The 23152-nt window shown below is 45.2% G+C and overlaps 1 protein-coding gene across 1 annotated transcript in view; it reads right to left on the bottom strand.

The window, feature by feature from the left end:
• PAK3 (p21 (RAC1) activated kinase 3) overlaps positions 1 to 23152 on the bottom strand; it is a 75964-nt gene that overhangs the window by 36092 nt on the left and 16720 nt on the right. The window contains exon 2 of the mRNA XM_075107232.1: positions 1362 to 1558. Within this exon, the coding sequence (XP_074963333.1) occupies positions 1362 to 1536 (175 nt within the window). The 5' untranslated portion in view covers positions 1537 to 1558. The remainder of the gene's footprint in view (positions 1 to 1361; positions 1559 to 23152) is intronic.

Genomic DNA, 23152 nt, shown 5'->3' with positions numbered 1-23152 from the left:
TGTCCCTGTTCAAGCAGGGGGTTGGACAAGATGATCTCCAGAGGGCCCTGCCAACCCCTGCCATTCTGCGATTCTGTGAATGGGGCAGCCAAGCAGCGCAGGTGAGCTGCAGCTCCGAGGGAAGGACGGCAGTTCCATAGTTCTGAGCTCTCCTCAGGGGAACAGCGATGCACATCAAAGGTGGAATCCCTCTCGAAATCCAGCTGGATTTCATGCTGCTCGTTACAACCCTTTGAGCCCAGTGTTTCAGCCAGTTTCCAGTCCACCTTGCTGTCCACTTATCTAGACTGTACTTCATCGGTTTGTCTGGGACGATACTACAGGAGGCTGTATTGAACACGTTACCGAAGTGGAAATGACACCCACGGTTCTCCCTTCACCACCAAGCCTGTGATCTCAAGGCAGAAGGCTGTCAGTTTGGTTCAGCACAAATTCCCCTTCATAAATCCATGCTAACTATTCCTGTTCACATTCTCATCCTTCATTTGTGTGGAAATGGTTCCCAGGAGGCTTTGCTCCACTAGCATCCCAGGGACCAAGGTGAGGCTGACTGGCCCATAGTGCCCGAGATCCTCCTTAAAGACAGAAGTGACATTTGCTTTTTTTACACTCACCAGGTACATCCCTCAGTCACCACAACCTTTCAGAGACAATCAAGAGTGGCCTTGCAGTGACATCAGCCAGCTCCCTCAGCACTTGTGGGTGCAGCCCATCAGTTCCCATGGCATTACAAACAAAGAAGATCCCTTCCCTTAACTCTGTAAATATGCTAACTCAAAACACACTCCTTTCTGCAAATGCATTTCAAAGAATGGAACCGAAACGCTGTTTCCCGCATGTTTAAAAGAGTCTCTTGCTGTAAACACACCTAGCAGGTTTTAAATCAAGCCATTCCGCGTCCACTCTCAGTGCAAAAGCAACAAGCAAGAACAGCCTTGCTCCTGTTCCTGGAATGTAAGCGCATTAAAAAAAACCCAGAAGTGTCAGGCATATTGCCTTCTCACTTCTGCAAATTTATTTTCAAAAGTACACAACCTCATCTCTGTTTTTACTGCAAGTGCAAAGCAAAATCCAAAAGGAAAGGATTCCCCAGCTTAACTATAAAGATATTTTTAAAAGGCAAGTCGCACAGTGTGTGCATGTCTTACTGGCTTTTCAAAGAGAAGAAAGTAACTGACTGAACACCTCCTCCTCTTTTGAAACATGTTACTAGAGTAATTGGAACAGAAGGCTTTGGAAGGACTTTACCATGTTCTGCAACTGAAACAGAAAGAAAACAGCGGCAGAAAGTAAACACGGCAACCAACAACTGACAGAAGACAAACAGATGTAGCCACCCATTCGCACTGCTGATACTTTACTTTTATCCCCTCCTCCTGGGAAGATGGAGCGAAGCCTGGCTTTCTTGTTCTTCTCCTCAGGGGCCATGGGGAGCGGTTTTGAACTGTGGTTTAGTGCTGAAGAATCGCGATTGTTGCTGTTCATTCTCAACGGTGGGGCTGGAGGTTTCTCTTCAACATCCAGACTATCGGACATCTTCAGCAGCCCTCACAGCCTCCTGCAAAAGCAGAACAGAAAGCACGCCTGTCAAGTAAGGATGCCAAGGCTGGTGCCCTGAGGAGGAAAGAGGGCAAGAAAAGCCTTCTGGTGGAATAAGGAAGCCTCTCTATTAGAAGTTTGCTTTGAATAAGGTTACTGCTGGTTGCTATAAGTAGGTGCAGCGGCCAATTCCTAAAAATCACTATTACCATTAAAATAAAGGTTTCTTTATCACTGTTCAAAGGCTTTTTAAATTTTTATATACAACTTTTTTCCTGCAGTTGTTTATAATAAAAATTTTCCTCTAAAACCAAACTTGCAAAGCAAAATGTAAATGATTTACTGAAACTACCTGGTATCATAGTGAATCATTTTTACAATGTAAAAAACACGGTGCACGTTGGGGGGATATGGATAGCAGGCATTAAGGTCTCTGTTCCCTTCCTGCTCTGTGTTTGGAGAGGGTTTAGGCCTGGGAGTGCAGGGCTTCAAAAGGAATCATCTTCCCGAAGGACATTAATTCAGATGTACTAGTTAAAAACTGTCTTACACATAAAAATGAGCAATACATTTGCTTTAAAATCAATCAAAACTTAAGCAGAAAAATGATCACATCTGGAAAACAATTCAAGTCTTCCTCCTTCTGTCCTGCCACCACACAGGTCTGTTACCCTAGGGTGGTTTGTGGCACAGCTCTGAGTAACAGCACATAAAGCACCAAGTACGGTACATCAGCAAGGAGTGGACACGTACGGTCTTTTGTTGACTGCTAAGAACAGGGTTATGGATCTAAGGCAAAAAAACCCCAGAAGTTGTTAGAAAACTTTTGTAAGTTGGGAAAGCACAGGGCAGGTAAGTATTTTCAAATTCCTAATCTCTGTAGTGTATCTTAAATATAAAAATTCAAGTCTGGATTAAGCAGCTGGTTCAACAAACAAGCAATGCTTGGTAAAATTAATTGGTTTAAGACCTGAAGATAGAGTATGATTCAAACAGATCAGATGTGATGTGGGCTACACTGCATATCTTTAAAGGTTACAATTCTACAGGCACCTTGCCTTCCAACCCCTCTGAAATCGGCGTGGCTGCTTTTACAGAAGGCACGTGCAGGCCACTGTGCCTGTGCTATGGATCTCCTGCGCCGATTCACAGGTAACACAAGATACTCCAGTCATCAGCTACTCTTTTAAATTTAATTAAGCAACTTATGTTTTTCATCTGTGGAAGTAGTAGGGTTTCTTCCACAGTATCAGCCAAACACGGTGATTGTCACTTACACAAAGAGATCCTGAAGCGCAACTGGTATCAGTGTTGCTGCTCTCGCTTTGGTCTGGTAAAGCTGCCATGGCTGAGAGGTTATGGGGTCGTCTGGGGTTTTGTTGTCTTGTTGTTTGTTTGTTTTTTAAGAACCAAGGTTAACATTTTCAACAATTGTATTTATTTTGATATAGCTGGAATTTTGCCAGGATTTGCAGGTGATATATTAATAGAGGATAATCAAATCATGCCCTTAACTGACAATACCTTCCACATAAAAACTAAATGACCAACTGAAATATTTAGAGATGTTCACTCCAGGCTGTTTTTCATGACATGGGCATTTTAGCCTTTGTTACCATTTTCAAATTGCCACACATAAAACTATCACTTCTTTTTTTATTACTTGACTTACGTTTTTAATTTCATCTAGATGAGATCCCAAAATGCCGGATCTGAGATTCAAAGCATCTGCCCAGTGATATGAACAATAAATGAAATACACCATCGCATCTCTGTTTTGCACCAGTCCCTGGGTCTACAAAGTGAGGCTCATGAACATCTGGATCCCAAAGGGACCCCAGGGACCTGTCTTGGGGTCACACAGTTGAAAACCCCAGGAACGGCTGGTCCCAGCCCTCTCGCTAGTACATACAGCAGGAAGCCAGGATCCTGGAGAGCTTGATTCACAAACACACACTTTAAGACATTACTGACCCCCGTTGCTCACCTCCATCAGGGGAGCAGTTTGTATGAGCACCCTTCCCAGAGGACTTTATCAACCGGTTTGAGTTAAATTACTGATCTGAGCTATTCCAGTGTATTTTGCCTGCAGCAAATTAGGGAGAGCTCAAACAATTGCGCTGCTGGTAGATCGATATGGTGTTCACCAGCCAGAGAGGATATATACTTATAGGCTCAAGCCCTATATGAGCTGCTAGACCTTCCCTACGCCATGGAGTTGCTCACCCCCACCTGCGCACTGCACAGGTAATACTGAACCACAGGCAGCCACCGACCGGGCGTTGTTCCCTATAGCTTTGCCTTCGGGCCTAGAAGCGTGAAAAAGATCACGCACTCTTAACTAATGAAGTCATGCACTGGAGGCAGCTGTCAGACAGAAAGATGTTTTTGTCATTTGGAACAGACCACCTGGGAAAGCACAGAAGTGATCCTTCACAGAAAGCCGTGGTTGCTGGGACGTGCCCGGTCCCCACGAGAGGGCTCTGCCGACACAGCCCAGCTGCCCAGGTAGAGATCTACTGGGAGAGCTGCTCTGGCGATGAGGGAACATGGCCCACCCTCCTGCGGAAGCACATATGCAGGCAATAATGTGCTTTGTATCACCAAGAAATAGCTATAGTTGTGCCCAGGCTAGGGTTTGTGCTGATCTAACCTTCAAGTACGGACTAGCCTATTTACCTAGAGAACTAAATGCTTTTCTAGATTTAGGTCAAACAGTTAACTTTACTAACCTTTGCGATTTCTATCCTGAAATTCAGAGGGTTTTCCAGTAATGAGGGGGAGGGGAAAAAGAAAAAAACAGAGAGCCAGTAATGAAAACTACTGTAAGGGAACAGGGAGAGCTACATGTGCCATGCGCGTTACCCCAGGGAAGGGGAGGCGCATGATGCCCAGGTATTTCTGCACGGGGAAGCGCGAGGGAGTTCCCACCTTACGAAGCCCAACGGAGACATCTGGACATGGCTTCTGTCCCTCCAGCAATTCTCACAGACCAGCTTACGGCAACAGAGGCTTTTATTTTCTCTTTAACCCACCTACAAATACTTTTCCAGTGCCAAAGATAGCCCTCGCTCCTGGATATCACTGGCGTAAGGCTGGCCACAGAAGCACCAAGGCACATTTTCAGCTTGCTATCAAAAGCAGGACGGTTATTCTGTGAAGTCCATTACAGGGCACAAAGTTTCAGCTGTCCCTCAGAATAGGACAACTGTATCTGCCACTGTATCTATTTGTAAACAATGCCAGTTTGCTGAAATAGGTCCTCCCATGGGATTTCACTCCACAAAGAATACTATTAATGGTTTCTGGCCCAATTTGCCTATGATGTAATTATTTCCAAGATTTTGAAAGGAACACTATATTTTGTTCAGAGCTGTTTCAGGCTCGGTTTCAAGAACTGTACAAAGCTCCTTTATGCACTTCTAAACCAGGGGGGGAAAAAAGGCGGCGGGGCGGGGTGGGGGGAGATAGCCTAAAAGGTTTAACAGTTGATACTAACTTTCTAAAGCTGGTCTAAACGAAAACTAAAGCAAACCACAAGGCAACACACACCAAGAGACTTACAATTTATGGTTTCCCTGATCAGAGCCCATCTGCTCTTCCATTCATTCTAATTTTGAGAATTTCCATGTACCACTGCCTCACGACAACAGAACAGTCGCTGTCACATAAGACTTCAGATTTTAAGTGTTTTGTACTGATTCACTCCAACCTTAACTTGGAGAAAATCTGTAAAGAATAGAGGGCCAACAAGGCAGATTCAGCTCAGAACCTTCTGAGATATATATTGCAGAGAAGTGTCAAGAGCATGAGAGACCAAGTTAAACTCTGTCCTGGGGCCAGTTTTTCCTGTCATAATAATGAGCCCTTGGCCCTGCTAGTCGTCTTCTGTACAGGACAACCCCATCCAAAACCACCTTCTATCTACTGGGAATGATTATGCCATATCCACATAGTCAGCCAAACAGTCAAAATCTGGTATTCTCTCTCCTTTTTTTCTTTTGTGGTTTTTTTTTTTGGTTTTGTTGGTTTGGTTTTTGGGGTTTTCTTGTTTTTTGGTTTTGTGGTTTGTTGGGGATTTTTGTTGTTGTTTGGTTTCGGATTTTTATATTTTAAAAAAAAACAAAACCAAGTATATTGATAAGATTGGAAGGTCACAAGACTGGCCATTAGGAAGCATTTCTTTAACAGAGAAGGTGGTCAGACACTGGAACAGGCTTCCTACAGAGGTGGTCGATGCCCCAAGCCCGTCACTGTTTAAAAGGCATTTGGACAATGCCCTTAATAACATGCTTTAACTTTTGGTCAGCCTTAAGTTGGTCAGACTGTTAGGCTAGATGATTGTTGTAGGTCCCTTCCAAACGAAATAGTCTATTCTAAAAGCTAATTATCTTGATTTCTCATAAATACTAGGTTCGCTGAGAATTTCAATCTTTGGAGACTACAAAACCAAAATGCTTTCTCTGCTCTCATCATCTGACAAACCAGCAAGCATGCAACGAAGCACTCTTAGGGAACGCTTAGTAACTAACAGTGCATTCAGCCTCCTGGTGATAAGATGGAGTTTGTACCCTTTTTTCCCATGCCGAGAAACGGTAACTACTGCCTCACTAATAATCCTTAAGTGTTGCAGCAGCACTAATTCCTGCCTCCCAGAAATAATTTCTGCACCTCATCCCCTTCATACACCTCTTGGTCAGACAGACACAAGACTCTCCACTCAAAATGCCCACTGGTTTCATGAGTTTTCGCTGCACCTCCTGGCAGGCTCCCAGGCAGCCTTGCTCCCTGCAATGCTGTCTCAACTCGACATGCAAGGGGTTGACGATTACATTCTTCCCTGGAAAGAAATGTTCACAAAACTTCCACTTCTTAGGTGCAAGATGAATTCCCAAGTCTCTGACTCCATGCTGACTAAGTTTCTATGCAGTACTCCAAGCAGCACATAACCCACTGAAGAACTTCTCCCAAAGAAGCTATTGAAAGCAAGCCCCTCAACAAGACAAAGAAATCTTCCAATTCCCACCTGTACCAGAATTTCAAATTCTAGCAGAACAATGCTGAAGTAACGTACTCCGTGCCCAGAGGATCGCAAAATCCACAGGACTCTGACTGAAGGGTAGGGAGCAGTTCCAGGGTCTCTGAGCTAGTATTCCATATAGCCCTTGCAAGCTCAGGGAGACAGCGTGGCATTGGTTTACACTTCTGTCACATTTTCAGACTCTTCCTGCAGCTCTGAGTGCTACAGAGTAAATTTTAAAAGAGCAGAACTGAGATTGCAGAATAAATCTGTGGCAGAGATGAGGTCCTGGTAAACCCTGCAAACCTGTGAAACACTGTTCCCCACTTCTGAGCACTGCTGCAGTCCAGCCACCAGAGCACTTTACCACACCAGAGCTGTGAGAGCCACCCAGGTTGTCAGCGGGGCCAGCTTTTGGAAGAGGCCAGCCCGTGCTCGCCAAGAGGATGGAGCGCACAGTCAACAGGATTTTCCCCAGCTCAGTCCTCAGAGACCCCATCAGTGCAACCAAGGCAGTGCTGGTAACCCTTTTAAAAGAAATTAAGATAATAGCATGTGTGCAACAAAGAGGACAGATACCCAATAACTACCTACTTCCAGAGAAAATTCCTTTCAGTGCCCACTGGCTTTAAAGAAGCATTTGAAGAAACAGCCTGTTGTACAAAAACACAGAAGCGTATTGGAGTATGTTAGCTAGGGCTTCACAGCCAAGTGGCAAAAGCTGAAACCAAATTCTCAGCCAGGTTCAGTTGCTTCTACACAACTATGACAGGGTTATAGAGCATGATCCAGTGCCACTCCTCCTCCCCCCACCCCCTTGTCCAATCACCAGATCCGTTAAGTGTAAAGACAAACATTGACTTTAAATATATGGCATTCAAGCTCCTCCATGAGTCAATTCCCACTTTACAAAAGCCTGTCTTATAATATTTTTGCATCTAGTTCTTGCCAAGCTAGGTAGAGGAGAAGGAGGGAGATATTTGAAGCACCCAAATGTCTCCAAAACAACAGAAACAAAAAAAATTGGTTCAATTCAGTTCAAGTTCAGAGCAGAAGCTCATGCTGGGCCTTTATCCCAGTAAGCTCTTCGCGCCTGTGTATCTGAGGAATACTGTTTGTAGATAGATCTTGAATAGCTTTCTTAGGTTAGTCACGTTATTTCGAAGTCTGCAGCATTCAGACATGACTGGTTCCAATTAAAACTCACAAAGAGTATCCTGTTTGCTGAGACACTGGTGTTCATTTTCAAAGCCTCAGAGATACTATTGCAGCTTGTGGTGCAGCAAAACTGTTTCTAAGATCCCCTGACTGGAAGGAGTCATGCCAATTTTCAGGCAGTAGCTTTGCAAATGCAATTTGAAGATGCGATGCTCGCTCTTTGTTTATGAATATACTTCCTGCAAAAAGATATTTTATTACTTAGTTATATGGGCCAAATTCTGCTCCCAGTGATACTGATCCGTTTCCAGAAATCAATGGTAATGTAACTGAGAAGGATTCTCTCTACATATTGAGTACTGAGACACTCTGTTTGTTAAATACTATCTGAGGGTATATACACAGTACTTCCCAGCCCAGTTGCAGAACTGTATCTGCTTTTTTACATCTGCATGTTTACTTGCAATTTTCTTAAAGTTCATTTGAAAGAGCAGCCGGTTAGTCGTACAGAACGGATGCAGTCGTGGTTTCACTACTTAACTGAGAGACGTTTACTGCCTTCTCTGCAGAACTTGGTTAAATTAAAATACAATACTGATGCCTTTTTGATAAAGAAGGGCCATATTCAGCATCAGCTAATGCAGACACAACTCTGCCCAGGCACTCAGGGCCCATAATGCCCCCAGGGCAGACGCAGCCAGGGTGCCTCGGCACCTCTGGGAGTAAAGACATCTTTCTGGGACCTCCCCGACACGCGTGTGCTGCAAAACAACCACTGCATCCCTTCTTTATACCACCCTGAAAAAAGGCAGCATTCACACGAACTACAGAAGGAATTACAACCCTAGAAAAACCACAACAATAACGCTTCACTTTCACACTGCCTTTCATATAACTGTCTCAAAGCACAATACAAACAGTTCCCAATTAAGCCTCCCCATTCCCCTCACAAGCAGGTAAACGTGCTCTGAGCTGAACAAATCATTCAAACTGAGTAATTTCTTTGATGAATGTACTCTCTGTTTCTGTTTGCAAACACCCTGTAAGCAGCTTACGATCTCCCCCAATATATTCATTTATTCAGAAGTTACCCTCTGAAACTTGCCAGAAGTAACTTCTGGCCTCTGAACTAGCTGATCATAAGCGGCTCCCTGTGTGGAGGGGATATTTTGAATTCTGGTTGTATCCAAGCAAAACTACTTGGGTTACAAGGACTTGCAACTCCTTGTTTTCTGAGATGGGATAAACAAGCTTCTGTTAGGAATTGCAACGTTAAGAGTTTTACTAAGTGACTTACTAATACTGGTTTAAAATTCACTCTTGACAGTGCTCTTGCAGCAACAGTGTCTAAAAATGACTACAGAAGGGATGTGAATGCAGCAGCTGTGAATTTAATGGTTTTGACTAAATATTTCTTCACATTTAAATTACTACATCCTTTGTCTGGACCTTGAGAGTCACCCAGCCAAATTGCTAAGAGCTGGGAATGGACTGAAGCAGTGGAGCTTGTCACAACTGATGAAAGTAACCTGCAAACATATTCTCCCCCCACCTTGCTTAATTTACATTTGACAGCATTTTTCAGTAAATGGTCTTCAAATATTTCTCCTCTTCAAACGCTTAGCCTACCTATCTAACTCCATTTCTTTGCACAACTCTCTCTGCAAACTGCCAACGCAACCACAGGCAACACTTTACAAAGTGCATCTGACTTTAATCTCACAACACCCTTCAGCCCACCTGCTCTGAGCACCTCTTCTCACATGGTGGAAACTCACACTGCTCTGCAGACTCCCAATACCAGTACCACTCCCGCTACAAAAGCTTCACAGCTCCTCACACAGGTTCACGTTTTCAAATGCAACAAGTATTGGGTCTTTCCCAGGTTTTAACAGAGCACATCTCACTTTCCCGCTCTATACAAAGCCATGGATCTTCAGGCTGTGGTCCCAAAAAGCAAAATATGGGTTTATTTTAGCATCGCTAAAGCCAGCAATGTTTAAAGCTAGGTGTATATTTAAAAGCTGTGCTTAACCTGTGCTTAACGTATGAGATAACATGAACAAGGACACTGAGGCTTCAGTGTAACTGCAAGACACTGCGCAAGAAAAACTGGAGAGAGTAAGAGTCCCTCTCCACCCCTCTGGGATGGGGCTGAGCCCTAGAGCACCCCCCTAGACCAGCGTATTTTCTTTGTGGCTGTTTCTTAATCACACCAAACCAAAAGCAATCAGTTCAAACGGTGCTCACACCAGCATCTTGGCCACTCACTAGACCACTCAAGCTTTGGTATGGTTACGTGACCTGGGAGGGGAAGTGTGTGGACAGAGCATGCAGGGCAGTGAAACAACTTCCCACATGAAACCTTGTCCAGGCATTCAGTAACTAAACCTCTAACAGCACAGCAAGGCAAGGAAATATGCTCCTACGGGTTGCATTAAGTGAGTACTTCGCAGCACCACAGCATCAGAGGATGGCCTGCAAAGTGGTTGCAAAACCACCTACCGCGCACAGTCACGTAACAGAAACAAGCAAATGAAATGCAGAAAGGGGGAATACGGTTAAGAAGTGCATGTTCAAATCTTGGCTGCCAGGAAAGCCCCTGTGGTAACCCTATGTCAGGCAGCCTCCTGGTCACTATTATTTTAAAAATGTTGACGGTATATGGACTTTCAATCATTAAGAAACACACTTTTAGGTATCTATTTTTGATAGGAAAAGTGACTTAACTTCCTATGACAAAGGTATGGACACAGCGCACCCTGATGATGCAGAAAAGCTAGGTGGGTCCCTAGGACACTTCCGCCACCCAGAGAGAGCAAGCAGAGGGCTTCCACCCTCCTGGCCACCTCGGGAAGAGCCACCAGCACCTCCACCCACTCGTATCCAGTCCCAGACAGCTACATGGGCATGTTTGTCATCTTTTTTTGAATCATGGTTTGGAACAAAAAGGTTGTGCTCTAAGCCACTGAATCTGGAGACATGCTTAGACTGCCAGAGCAATGGGCACTCCAGAATGAGCTAGAAGAGGAAAAAGTGAAGGACACCAAGATGAGGTGGAAGCTCCCAGCACTACCTCCATGGGACCACAGGTTTGTTTGGGTTTTTTTAGATTTCCTTTTTTTTTCTTTTGCTGTAATGGGAAACATTTTTCTGGGATTGATAAGACATAATGAAAAAGTACTTAGAAAAGGCATTCATATGCAAGAGGAAAACCTCAAAAAATCTTAGCACTTTTTCTTTTGCTTTTTATTTACACAGCTGAAGGGCTCCACAAAGCAGAAAAGGATGTCTCAAAATCAACTGTGCCTATTAAATATCCCACATTCCATATGACTGCATCCTGTGCCCCTATCTACACACGAAAGCATCTGTGTGAAATGAAGTGTGGATTTAAACCATTGTAGATAGACTGAAATAATTCTCCATATGGCCTTTGTTATTCCTAGTTCAGAGCTTAAGCCTCAGGTTCACCTTTGTTCTCTACGAGGACTCAAATGTTAACCAAGAAAAGCTACTTATTGGAGACACCAACATTGCAACTGCAGCAATAAAATTTCATTACCTTAATTTGGATTAAAATAGACAAAACAAATTGTTTGAGTTCTAATTAGAGTTAGCAACTTGAAGTCAATCCTGCAGCAGTGCCCAGGATCATGTATGAGAAACCAGCCCCTACTGCAAGCTACGTATGGAGACAGTTGCAAGCAATCCACTTGCTGTGACTTGATGAGTCCTCTGAGCGCAGCAACAAAGCCTGCATGTCCTTCCCTTCTTGCACCCCAAAAATGAGTTAAATGCTTTCTAACTGACAACTAGAACACACCAATCACTGATCCCAACTCAACTGATGAGCAGTAATCCTTCAGCCACAGTAAGGCTCTGTAACCCAAGCTGCTGGATTTTTTGCAGGTTCAAGCTGAACGCTTGTTGGCTCACTTATTTGGCCAGTCAACCCGAGTACAGAGTAAAAGGATTTATGCTCTTCAGACATCATCTTTTTCTGGTACAAAAGAGCATTCATGCTGGGAAGCCTTATAGCAGTGTCTCTGCAGTAGCTTAACCAAAGGTCTGTGATTATGTTAGTTCAGCTGGAGAAAGGCAAGGCCCCGAAGAGTCCAGAGAAACCAAACCTGGGCTTGCTCCTTACAGCAACAGTTAGGGTGCAACAGCACCTGGACACTTGCAACATTAATCTGACAGGGTTTGAACAATATCCATATTTATATGGTAGGGAGCACGGTATCATTTCGTTCAAAGATCACAACTGCTGCAACTCAGCACAAGAATTTCACCTCTTCTCTCATCTTCTCTGGTGAAGATGTGTTAAAGGTGAACCTATACTAGCCTAGTAAGGTACCAGGCTATCACGCATGCTTCACCTATACCCAAGAAATACCCCAGGAAAAATCATGCAAGTGTCTCTTATTTTACACATCATGCACGTGTCTTTCTGCAGAAAAAGATACAAAGCTCCCTTACACCAATTTATTTGGAACCACATAAGGGCGATGTCATCACTTCATACTGGCAGGAAGACACTACTTTCTTCTTTGTTGACACAGCTTCAGGTCATGCAGGTTGAACTGCCAGTTCCTCCACTAGCCTTGGACAGCTTGGGAGTATCTTTACCACATTCTCCTACTTTTTATCCTCTCCTCCTCACTTCCTGTGCCTCTCTAGCGCACGTGCATTTGGGCACAGGGTTTGTCTCCAACATACACGCACAGCACCACACGCTGGTCTCTGTCTACACTCTCAGCAGAGCAACACACGTTTGCCCACCAACCCCACGTTTGCACGTTCCCCAAATGGACTCTGAGCACGCCAACGCAGAGACCTGAGGTCTCTTTCACACAGTCTGCTCTGTCGCAGCAGGGGAAAGGCTGAGAACACCACCAACCATCAGCACAGGAGCTTGAATTTGGCCACTCTGAAGCAGAGTTTTCACCCCCAGCTATACCGAGGCTAAAAACCAGTGATCTGGGCAGAGCATTCACCAGTCACAGGGCTTGGCAGATGTAAGCTTGCTCTCATTACTGTTCTCTCTCTTACCATGTAAACACTATCAGAGAAGCCTCTTCTTGCTTGGACTTCCATAATAAAAATTCTATATATAAAAAAGTCCTTGAGTTCGTATTTTTGGGCACCTTAAACTCCCACTGACCTCCAGTTGGTGCATTAAGACTGCTTTTAATAAACCACTTGGCATCTTGCCTATTATGTTATTTAGTTTACATAAAAAAAAAAAGAATCAAACAAGGCTTGGAAGAAGAAAGAGATGGGAAAAAAGAGAAAAGGACCAACTTCCTTGCTCCTCATTCTCTGCTGGTATTGGTGCTTTCTCTGCTCTTCCACTGTTTATCTCAGCTTGACATACTCAGAGAAGACTTGCCATGATATACACATGACCAGCTGAACCCCCCCAGCCTAGCACTGTTCCAACCCACACTAACAACGTTCACCAAAGAAGTGGCTGTGGCCCTTCCCCCTGCAACAGTCCCCACGGGCAGACCAAGAGCTGGGTTTACCTCAAGGGACTCGTGTGCAGCTCTCCAAGAAGCCAGCAAGAGGGAGGGTATACCGTGCTGACGACAAGTCCGCTCTGCTGAAGCACTGGCCCCACTAGACACACGCAGGCCAAGCCAACAACCACCACACAACCGTGGAAGAGATGGGGAAGCAGCAATACAATGCCAGTAATTGAAAGTTACAGACAGTTGCAATTTTCTAGCACCTTCCAGTCACCTTTTAGCTCATTTTGCCTTTGCAACCCTTAGTCTGCGAGCTGAGAAACTTGTTACAGTAAAAATCACTAAACCCCCGAATCTGACATCTAGGAGACGTAACTCAAGGCCACCCCAGGATTACCAGGCAGAGCTGGGAGGTGAACCCTGCTCCAAGAAGGAAAAATAAGGAACAGGGAGTCCTCTGATTGCCTCCAGCTCTGCTACTGGGGCTGAAGACAAAGACCTCTAATCAGAGCAGCACAGGATGGACTTCAGGCCTCCAACGCCACAGGCGGAGACAGAGACCAACACCCCATGAGAAGATTTGCTGTACTGATCTTCCCAAGACATTATGGTATGTTTGGAAGGACACAGCTCCTGCCTCCAGGTAAGGAAAGGGCGAATCCCAGGCTGCCACACGGCTTTCACCCAGGAGGTGGATGCATTCCAGATTTTGCATCATCTCTTTAGGGCACTAGGGCAGGAAGGCATTCATATCCCCATTTACTTCCTCAGGGACAACGTTTTGCCTTTTATTCTTTGCCAGGCCTTTTATTTACAGCTGACTAGCTTCATATATCTAATATTCACCTGCTATGTTAGTGATCTTATCGTGCGTAATGGCATATCTACCTTGAGGGTATTATGGATCTGGAGCAGTCAGAGGGGGAAATGGAGCTTTTGCTATGTGCACTTATTTCCAGTTGCCAGCTAGACCCTGGCATCAGAGCAGCAGGATGGGAAGACTAGGAGAGCAAACGTACACATGCTATTCCTAAATAGGTCAGGGGAGAAATGGCACTTATATGCAGAGAGCGAAACAAGATCCACACACTAAATCTTATTTTCTCAGCTACCGCAACAGTCTGGTATCTTTAAACTGCTAAAACAGCGATTCAGCAATTAACAGCTCATTGCTCAAAAAATAAAGATAATCTGCTCCAGAGTTGTGCTCTACTACTGCTTCTTGCCTGACACCACATTACAACAGGAAAACAATTCACCATCCTCTTACCACCTAAATGGAAAAATAAAGGGGTTTAGGGAACTAACCACAACTCCTCTGTACTTGTCCATAGCCTTCTGCATAGGGTCCGCGACCACCATGGCTAAGAACACTGGGCCCAGTGCAGGACGAAACCACCCTCCCAAGAGGTGGTGGCATCCAGGAGTAAGGACGTCCCAGCCTCAGACACAGTAAGGGAGAGTACTTGAGCCAGCGGGGACCATTCTAGTTTTGGAAATAGCTTAGTTAGAGCAACTGGTAGGTATCACACACCTCTGTTTTATTCTTGTTTTCTGCAAATTTTCACGAGGACAAACCACTTAGCTTCTCCGTACAACCACAGATTGTACGAAGAACCTGGGAGCACATCTGCAAGTCACTGACACAAAATGACACAAATCTTTTCATATAAGAGATGAGCCAACTCACGTCTGTCCCCAACGCATCAGGGTACCCCTGTCTCTGAAGGTCCAGAAGTGCAGATCGTCTGCACTTGCTCCTTTAAGAGAAAAGGGCCTCTATTGCTCAGTAGGTGCTTCTAAAGCAGCCTGAGGTCCTGATGCAAATCCCTACAAAAGTACAAACTCCCAGAGCAGCAATTGACATTAATGCAATCTTGTGTCAGGTCAAAGAAAGCACCAAAAATAAGGAATCATCAAAAAGAACAGAAACAAGTAAACAAACAAAAAAAAAAAAAGAAAGGGAAGAGGAAAGAGGACAACAACAGGACCCAAAATAGATTCCTTGTGCCAGGCACACATCACATTTATAGCATAAAAGCTTTGCAAAGAAACTTGTTCTTGAAACAGCTCATCAGTATTTACCCTGCTGCTGGCTGAAGCCTACCACCATTTGACACCCTCTACTTTCTATTTACAACAGCTTCAGGCCTTAAAAGAAAACTGAAGTATATTAATTGAAGATTTTGAGGCACAAAATGACAGCTGCATTGTTTTAGATTCTATAAGAAGCAAAGCAGGCTGAGAACTGGGGAGGACAACAGAGAAGAAGTATGCAAGGATAGAAGATGTCCAAGAAAATCTTAAGACCTCCTCTGCCCGCCTCTATCCTCCAGTCATTACAAACAAGGGCCAAGGGTTTGGGGGTGCACTGCTCCCTGGGCATCCATCCACAGCTGGGCACCTGGGCACACAGCCTGGAGAGCTGGGCAAGGGCACCGAGATGGCCAGCAAGGAGGCAGCTCCAGCTGTACCAACACAGCACTGTGCCTGAGCAAACATGCCTGATACACACACAGTACCGAGAGAGAGATGGCTCACAACCAGCCAAGGAGAGGAGACAGAAGATGGTATGTCTCTGTGCCTGCTCTGCATAGAGCTGCAGAGCCTTGCAATTCCCTTCTGGTAGCCTTCAACAGGCCTGCGCCCCACGACACTGAAACTCTGGCTAACTTCTGAAACTGTAAAGGGCATTTCCACATGTACGCAGGCAGCAAACCATGGCTCCTCAGCTCAGCCAGCAGCAACAGCCACCTCATGGGTACCGGGCTACAAGATGCCCGTGGCCATAGAGAGTGATGTAGGCACACTCCTTCCCAGGCCCCATGCCAGGAGGAACAATGGAAGCCATGGGAAGTTGGTGGGATACAATGGAGCTGGCAGCAAACCCCAGCCTCTGGGCTCACAGTACCCCAGCTCTGCCTCGGTACAATCCGGTTGCTGGAGCTGGTCTTCACCAGGGGACAGGCACAGGGCTCTGCCTGTTGTTTTGTTTCCTTGCAGGACATACTGAGAGGCAGAGCCACGTGCTGAGGGTGCAAGCATAGGGCACCTGCCACAGACTTCACAAATGACCTCAGACAAGTAACTCACTGTCTTTGCATGTCTGTTCTTGCTCTGTGAGGAACTCAGCTCTCTCCCTTGCTGTTACTGTAGATGGGAGGTTGCTTCTATTTCACCAGATCTATCAGACTTTAAAGAACCTAATAAACATTCAGTTTAGTTTCAGAAGCCTGACAGCAATCATGTCATTAGCCCGCACACAGTACATGTAACACAGTGTCAACAACCTGCATAGCAAGTGAAGAAGAGTAAAAGACCCACAAAATACCTCCTAGGCACTGAAAACCAGGAATTACTGGGGGGCGGGGGGTAATATCAAACCTCTGGACATGCTGGATTGCTAGGAAAAAAATGTCAACAGAAGCAAGAACAAAGCTTGTGCACTGCTCTGTCCTTGAGGAGGAAAAGACAAGACAAATGGAGGTGAAATTACTTTACTGAGAGGAAGAAAACTACAAGAAATGAGTAAGACACTGTTGCCAGGGAAAGTGTTACAAAAAAAAAACCACCAAAAACACACAAACAAACAAAACCAAATAAACAAAACAAATGAAAACCCACAAAAAACCAAACCCCCCGGAACAGCTGATATATTGTCTGATCTCACACAAAATGAACCTGTCTAAAGGCACTATTGTTTAGGCAAAATCATGAAGCAGAGAAAAGAACAAATGCTTTGGTTACAGAGCTGTGCGTCACCGTGTCTATGCATAACTCTAAGAGATACTAGAGGTCCCCTAGCGAAACAGGTAACAGCCCGAGACACACACACTGTTCCGATTTACAGGGGAGCCTGCGAGGCTCCCGATCCAGCTCTGGAGAAATGCCTCCAAACAGCATGGCCATCTGAACTATCCAGCGAGTGTGGAAGAGTGACAGGCCCAAGAGCAAGAACACTTGCACCAAGTGAATGTGGTTAAAGGAACCCAGGAAGCATGGAGGGACAGACTGCCTGAAAATACAGGCTTTGTGGTCCAGAGTTCGGTACAGAAAGATATGCAAGAAGAAAAATGCTCAGCTCAGAACAACGGGGTAAACACATACAGGAAACAGAATACCTTCATGGCGCAGTTTCTCCAGAAAGTAAATAACATGAGTGAATGCAGTGACTGAGGATGCTCCTGCGAAACGAATGATCTCTGCAGTACAACCTCAGCAGATGAACAGACTCTCAATAGTCAGGCTCCGCAAAAGAAACTGCCAGCCTTTCTACAGCTATGTTTGCTGCTGTGCCATTAAATCAAAGACCAGCTTGATTCCAGCTGGATTGTAGAGCCAGCTGCAATGATAAGAGGCAATCTTCGTTTGGAGAAATGCCAGCAAACACTGGAAACGTAGAATAATAATTAAAAAAAAAATGTTCTGAGGTCAGTGGGCAAATACAAGCTGGTGATAAAAAAAACTTTACAAAACCAGAGGCATTATCACTTTAGCTTGACAGAAGCTGACGGACAGAAGCATCCACTGCTTGGCAGCAGGGCCATGCAAACATTAAGTGATAAACATATTTGATAGAGAAATATCATCATTTTTGTAGAAACTTATGTCCCTAGATGGCCTTAGAAGACAAGAGGCCTTGATTAAGGAACTAGAACAGAAAAAAAAATACCACGGAACACACGAAACCAATTAAAAGCCACACTAACTAACAGGTCACAAAGACTCACCATGATCGAAGAATCCTCATTGAGTGAGCCTGTTCCTAGTGAGGTTAATCCCTGGACCTGCATTTACCCCTGAGGCCTCTAAAGGAATTGTTAGAGCAAAAGATATGATGAGCACCTTGCAGTGTACTGAGCTGGAGAAGCTCTGCAGACTCTGCACCACCACTCTGAAGTCCAGAAACATCCAAGGCCATTGGCCCACACTGTGGTGATCGGCAGCTCTAAGAGACCAGGAACCTCCGTCCTAGGGCTCAAGCGTCCTCAGCAGCAGCAGAGGGTGGGGTCAGGGTCATCTCAGGGAGTACGGCCAGACGACGGGTCCACCCCAGCTGGAAGGGCTGCTCATCAGCCTGCTGTCTCCACTGAGCAGGGCAAGGCTGGAGGCAGTCATGGCCAGGAGCTGGGAACACAGGTAGCACAGCCCCAGCTGCCTGCTACTGAGCTAAAGACCGAGATCCGTCGTCATGTCTTGAGCCACTCAAAGAAGCTGGTATACAAGAAGTTGCTCTGCTACCAGCATGATTTTGTCAGCTCCTCCCTAATTTACAGCCTTAGGCAGACGTTTGTGTTTCCCTGCCCAGTCCCGAGGTACTGAAATCCTACAGAGCAGCTCAGAGCAACACCAAAATGCCCCAGAAGCAAACCTAAGAATAGCAAGTATGAGAAGGCAGTGACCCATCCCATTTACCAGCTGATGCCTAATAGGTCACAAAGTACATTTGCTCAGCCAGAAAAGGAGCCACCAGCTATGCTCCCTGGAATGCAACATTCCCATCCACACCTTACGAGTCACCAGCACCGTCTGGGTCACAAGCCAGGAGAAAGGACCTCGAAAACAACCCTGTGGAGTACATCCAAGGGATAATTGCCCATGTTTTTCAGAGAGCATCAGCATACAGCACTTCTCGGTTGGTCACTAGTGGCAGCAAACACATGCAGGAAGGGAAACTTTACAGAATGCAATGTGCATGTCTCGGTGGAAGAGAAGACAGCAGAATAACACACCAAATTATTGCCTAACTTTAATGGGAGACTCCAAGCGATTTCAGAGTGCTGCAGACACTAATGCAATACTGGCTCCTTGACGGGCCAGATCACAAGAAAAAAAACCTACTACCTTCTCTTTGCAAGACTACATGTCATGACATACCAGCCGGCAGTGTCCTCTGAACTCCCGTTGACAACATGCACCATGGCCAGCCATTCTCACTGGAGTGTCGCTGTCCCCGGTGAAACAAGCTACAGCAACAAAAACCATCTGCTTACGCCCAATCTTTGCTAGCACTGCTTGGCAGCTCAGAGATCCGCCCCACCAGTGAGACACACAGACCCGGGCTAGCAGAAAGCTACAGTGGAAAACTTGCCAAAGATCTACTAGCATAAACATTCAGGGTTTTTTCCACCCTTGTGGTAAATTTTAGAGGGAAACCTAAGAGCAGTCTACCCGAAAAGGCAGTGACCACCTGTCCTGTTTGTTTAGTCTCTATACCTAAATGAAGGCATCCTCCCACTTTTAAGAGATGAAGGTTCTTTTGCAAAATTAATCATTTCTTGCAGCTCAAACAGCCCTTATTTGCCATCAGAAACAAAGTAAGACAATAAAGCCACTGTGTACCAGAGAAGAGAAAATATTTACCTCATATTAAGTAAACTTTTCCCAAGGTGCAGGCACAACTGTAAACAGGAAGAAATGCTACAAAGAGAAGAGAGGGTAAAAGCAGTGTGCAACTACATCCCTCAAAGCCAGAAGGGATACGAAACCAGACCTCTTCTCTTCAGGAGTAAAGAAAATTGTCACAAAGAACCACAAATTATTTATTAAAGAGAGTATGATACCATGGGGAAACAAAACAAAACCTAAAATAATCTAGACGCAGACATTTCTATCAAGAGAAACCAGATAACAGTACAAGGAAGACAGCTCTTTCGTCTATTATCTTTAATTCAATTCTGCTTATCAGCATCATCATTACAGCTAAGAGTGCAAAGACTTTAACACATTTAGAGTCTTATTCAATTCCCACCAAAGTCACCAAATAGACTCCAGTAATGCTGTATCAGGTTTCTATGGGCCCTTCCAATCTGAGGAGCTAAACACGCCTTTAAAAACTAAATGAATCCAGCTTCCTTGCCTTTGTAAGGAAAGCGTCCTGGCTGCTTGCCCTGCCTCTGACTCAGATATACTTGGCCCAGTCCTGCAAAGGACTAAGTTCCCTCTGCTCTGGCTGAAGTCAAGGGCATCTCTAAGGCTCAGCATGCCGAAAACCAGGCTGCCTGCCACACAGGGGCCAAACGCCAAGATGTCAGCTAGCAAATGCACAAACGCTGGGAAGAAAGAAAGTGTGAAGGCAAAGCCCACGGCTCAGAATGGGCAGCCCTGTATCATCTTTTGTGCATGCCATGCACACGAAAGTCCTGCTGTACCAGCGGGCACACTCCTCCACTTCATCTGGGACCTGCAAGTCTAATTCGGGCCAATGCGGAATGGTGCGCACACTTGAACGAGCCTCCACTGGAAAACGTGGACCATCACATCATGGTTTATTACTATTTCATATCTTCAGATTCAATTCAGCCTGCAACAGCTCCTAAATAAATGCAATACTTTACAGATCTTGTTCCTATATTACTTTTGTTTTAAAATATTTTTCTTTCATTATCTAGAAAATATTTATACAGAATGATACCATTTTATGCATCTGAAGAGTCATTTATGTCAAGTTTACAAAGCCCTTCACCAGCTACAATTAATTAAATCCCTTGACACCGTCTAGGTAAATTTCAGTTACAGCCGTCCCTAACTCCAATAATCTCAAAGCACTTCTGGAGTGATCAGTGAATTCATATTAGACCAATCACACACTTGTCTGCAGAGCCAGGGCCAGAATCCTGGACTTTCCACTGCCAAAAGTCTCAGCCTTTCGGCTTAAATGAGAAAAAGCACTAAAGCCAGGCACTGCAGACTGCACACCACATAGCCTGCGCCAGACAAAGCTCACCCTCGGCATCAGAAGCTGAACAGAGCTTACCTGAGCTAGCCACAACACAGGCACCAGTCTGCAAAGAATTACAAATTAGGAAATCAATGCACAGAGATTAAATTACCACTCCAAATTGCCTTAATAAATCTATGGATGTAAAAATTGAGACTAATTAACAAACATGCCACCACCTGTCCCTGATACACACCCCAAGAGCCCAAACTCCTCCTTGTGCTGCCTAGCATTCACCACTAGCAGTTGCAAGCTCTCCAGCCAAGAAAGACAACTGGAATTCCTAGGTTCTGCTCCCTGTACACACAGTATCTAATATACCAAATCTATATTCTGAATTAAATCCTGCAAAGCATCTCCTGTACTCCAGAGAACAGCAATCACTGCCAGTTGAAGACAATGAGAGCAAAATCATCTTTCGCCACAGTGTACCGCTGCACTTCTCAGCTACCCGCCATCCAGAAGAGTCCAGTCCAGACAAAGGTCTGTAGAAAGTCAGCTTTATTGTCCCTCTGCCCCTGAGCCATCAGGTGGTTTGCAGCACTAAGTCTTACCTGCCACACAATTGTCTTGTCCTTGTAAAGGTGCATACCCTCTGCTATGTTGACCTTGATATTTTGACATTCAAACACCTGCCTACAGCTATAGGGGCAGGTGTACCTTACATCACTTACTGAATACTCTTCTGCTAGATCCACTGACCACATCCCCTCTGCATGGTCGCAGCCTCCAATCCCCTTCAGCTACATCCCTTAGTGGCTGATTTCTTTTGAAAAATTGATTAATTCTGCTACTGACATCCCCATAACTTCTGCTGTTCTCAAGGGGAGCTAAGGTCTTTTAAAAATACAGCCTTCAATATCTGAATCAAATAAAAAATCAGAAGGGCTTTTCCCATCCTGCCCCCTGTGCACAGGAGGAAGTGCCAGGAATCTGTTGTTCTCTTCTGCTCTGTATCTGACTTGTCACGGGAACTCCAGCCAATTGCATAATTACAATGTGCCTCAATTCCCCCAGTTCTCAGTGGCTACAATTATGCTGTAACAAATCCCTGGTTACCTGGGACTGATCCTGTGCTTACGATTCTGCCTCCCTGCAGGCACATGGCGATCCGACAGGCACAGGCCATGCTCCTGGGAGAGCCAAGGTCTCCGACTGGAGCTGGTCATGAATTTTTCAGCAAGTTACATGTCAGTGGCTCGAAACAGAATCTTTTCATGGGAATACACCACTGTTCTGGAAGGCTTCATCAGAAGGACATGTCTCTGGATCAAACAGAGAAGAAGCAGCATTTTTGTTCCCTTAGAGAGCAGCTGAAGAATGTGTGGACTTGGGGCTGTTAACAGGAGTGGGAAACCCGGGTTCAATACAGGCACCAGCCTGCCAGGTATCCTGGCAGGGGATGCAGATTCCCCAGGAACAGTTTTTCCACTCCTTTGTGAAAACTTCTAAATAGCATTTCTTCCACTCCCACTCTTTTCTGAAAAGCTTTAAAAGGTCTTAGTGCCAAGGAGATACAGAAGTGAAAACCATTTCCTGCCCGGCCCTATGACAGGGAAAGGGCTCAGGTTCCACTTACCTGTAAGTGGTGCTGTGTCCACACAGTGACCAGGGTATCGCCAGCTGAGCTCCCAAGAGTCCAAGGATGTTAGAATCTCCACTCAACCTCCCTCCAATAAAGACCCAGCCTGCTGGCCACCTCCCAGGGATTCTGTGCAGATTATTAACTAGTTAATGGTTGGAGAGTGCTTGGAAAAGGTAGAAGGTGAGGTATTGCTGTCATTTCCCATTATTATCATGGCTCTCTGGCACACATGCCACAGGCCACTTGGATCTGTCCTTCCCATGAATCTGTGATGCTGGACTCAACACGAATCAGTTCTTCCAAGCACAGCATGTGAGTTGCAGAAAGCGAACAATGATCTTGGCCTAGAACCTTTTAAGAGAGCTCTGTGGATGGGCACAGGGCCACACGCTCTTAACATGCAAATCTAGCCGTGTGACATCGCTCTGCCCTGTGAGACTGAAGAAGTCCTTCTGCCAAAAGCTACTGTTCACCCAGAAAAGCTGGCAGAAAGGAAGATGCGTCTGTACTAAACCATTTGTATGTAGCATCTGCTGACTTAGCCTAGAGTGCCATTGAAGGGATTTGGGCTAACTTTCCAACTCCACAGTGACAAAGGCTGAGGCACACATTCTTGCAACTTGGCTCTAAGACCAGTAACTCCCACCAGAGGAGAG

Source organism: Phalacrocorax aristotelis, chromosome 11 (assembly GCF_949628215.1).
Source record: "Phalacrocorax aristotelis chromosome 11, bGulAri2.1, whole genome shotgun sequence".
Taxonomy (NCBI): domain Eukaryota; kingdom Metazoa; phylum Chordata; class Aves; order Suliformes; family Phalacrocoracidae; genus Phalacrocorax; species Phalacrocorax aristotelis.
This window is presented reverse-complemented; position numbering and strand designations above follow the sequence as displayed.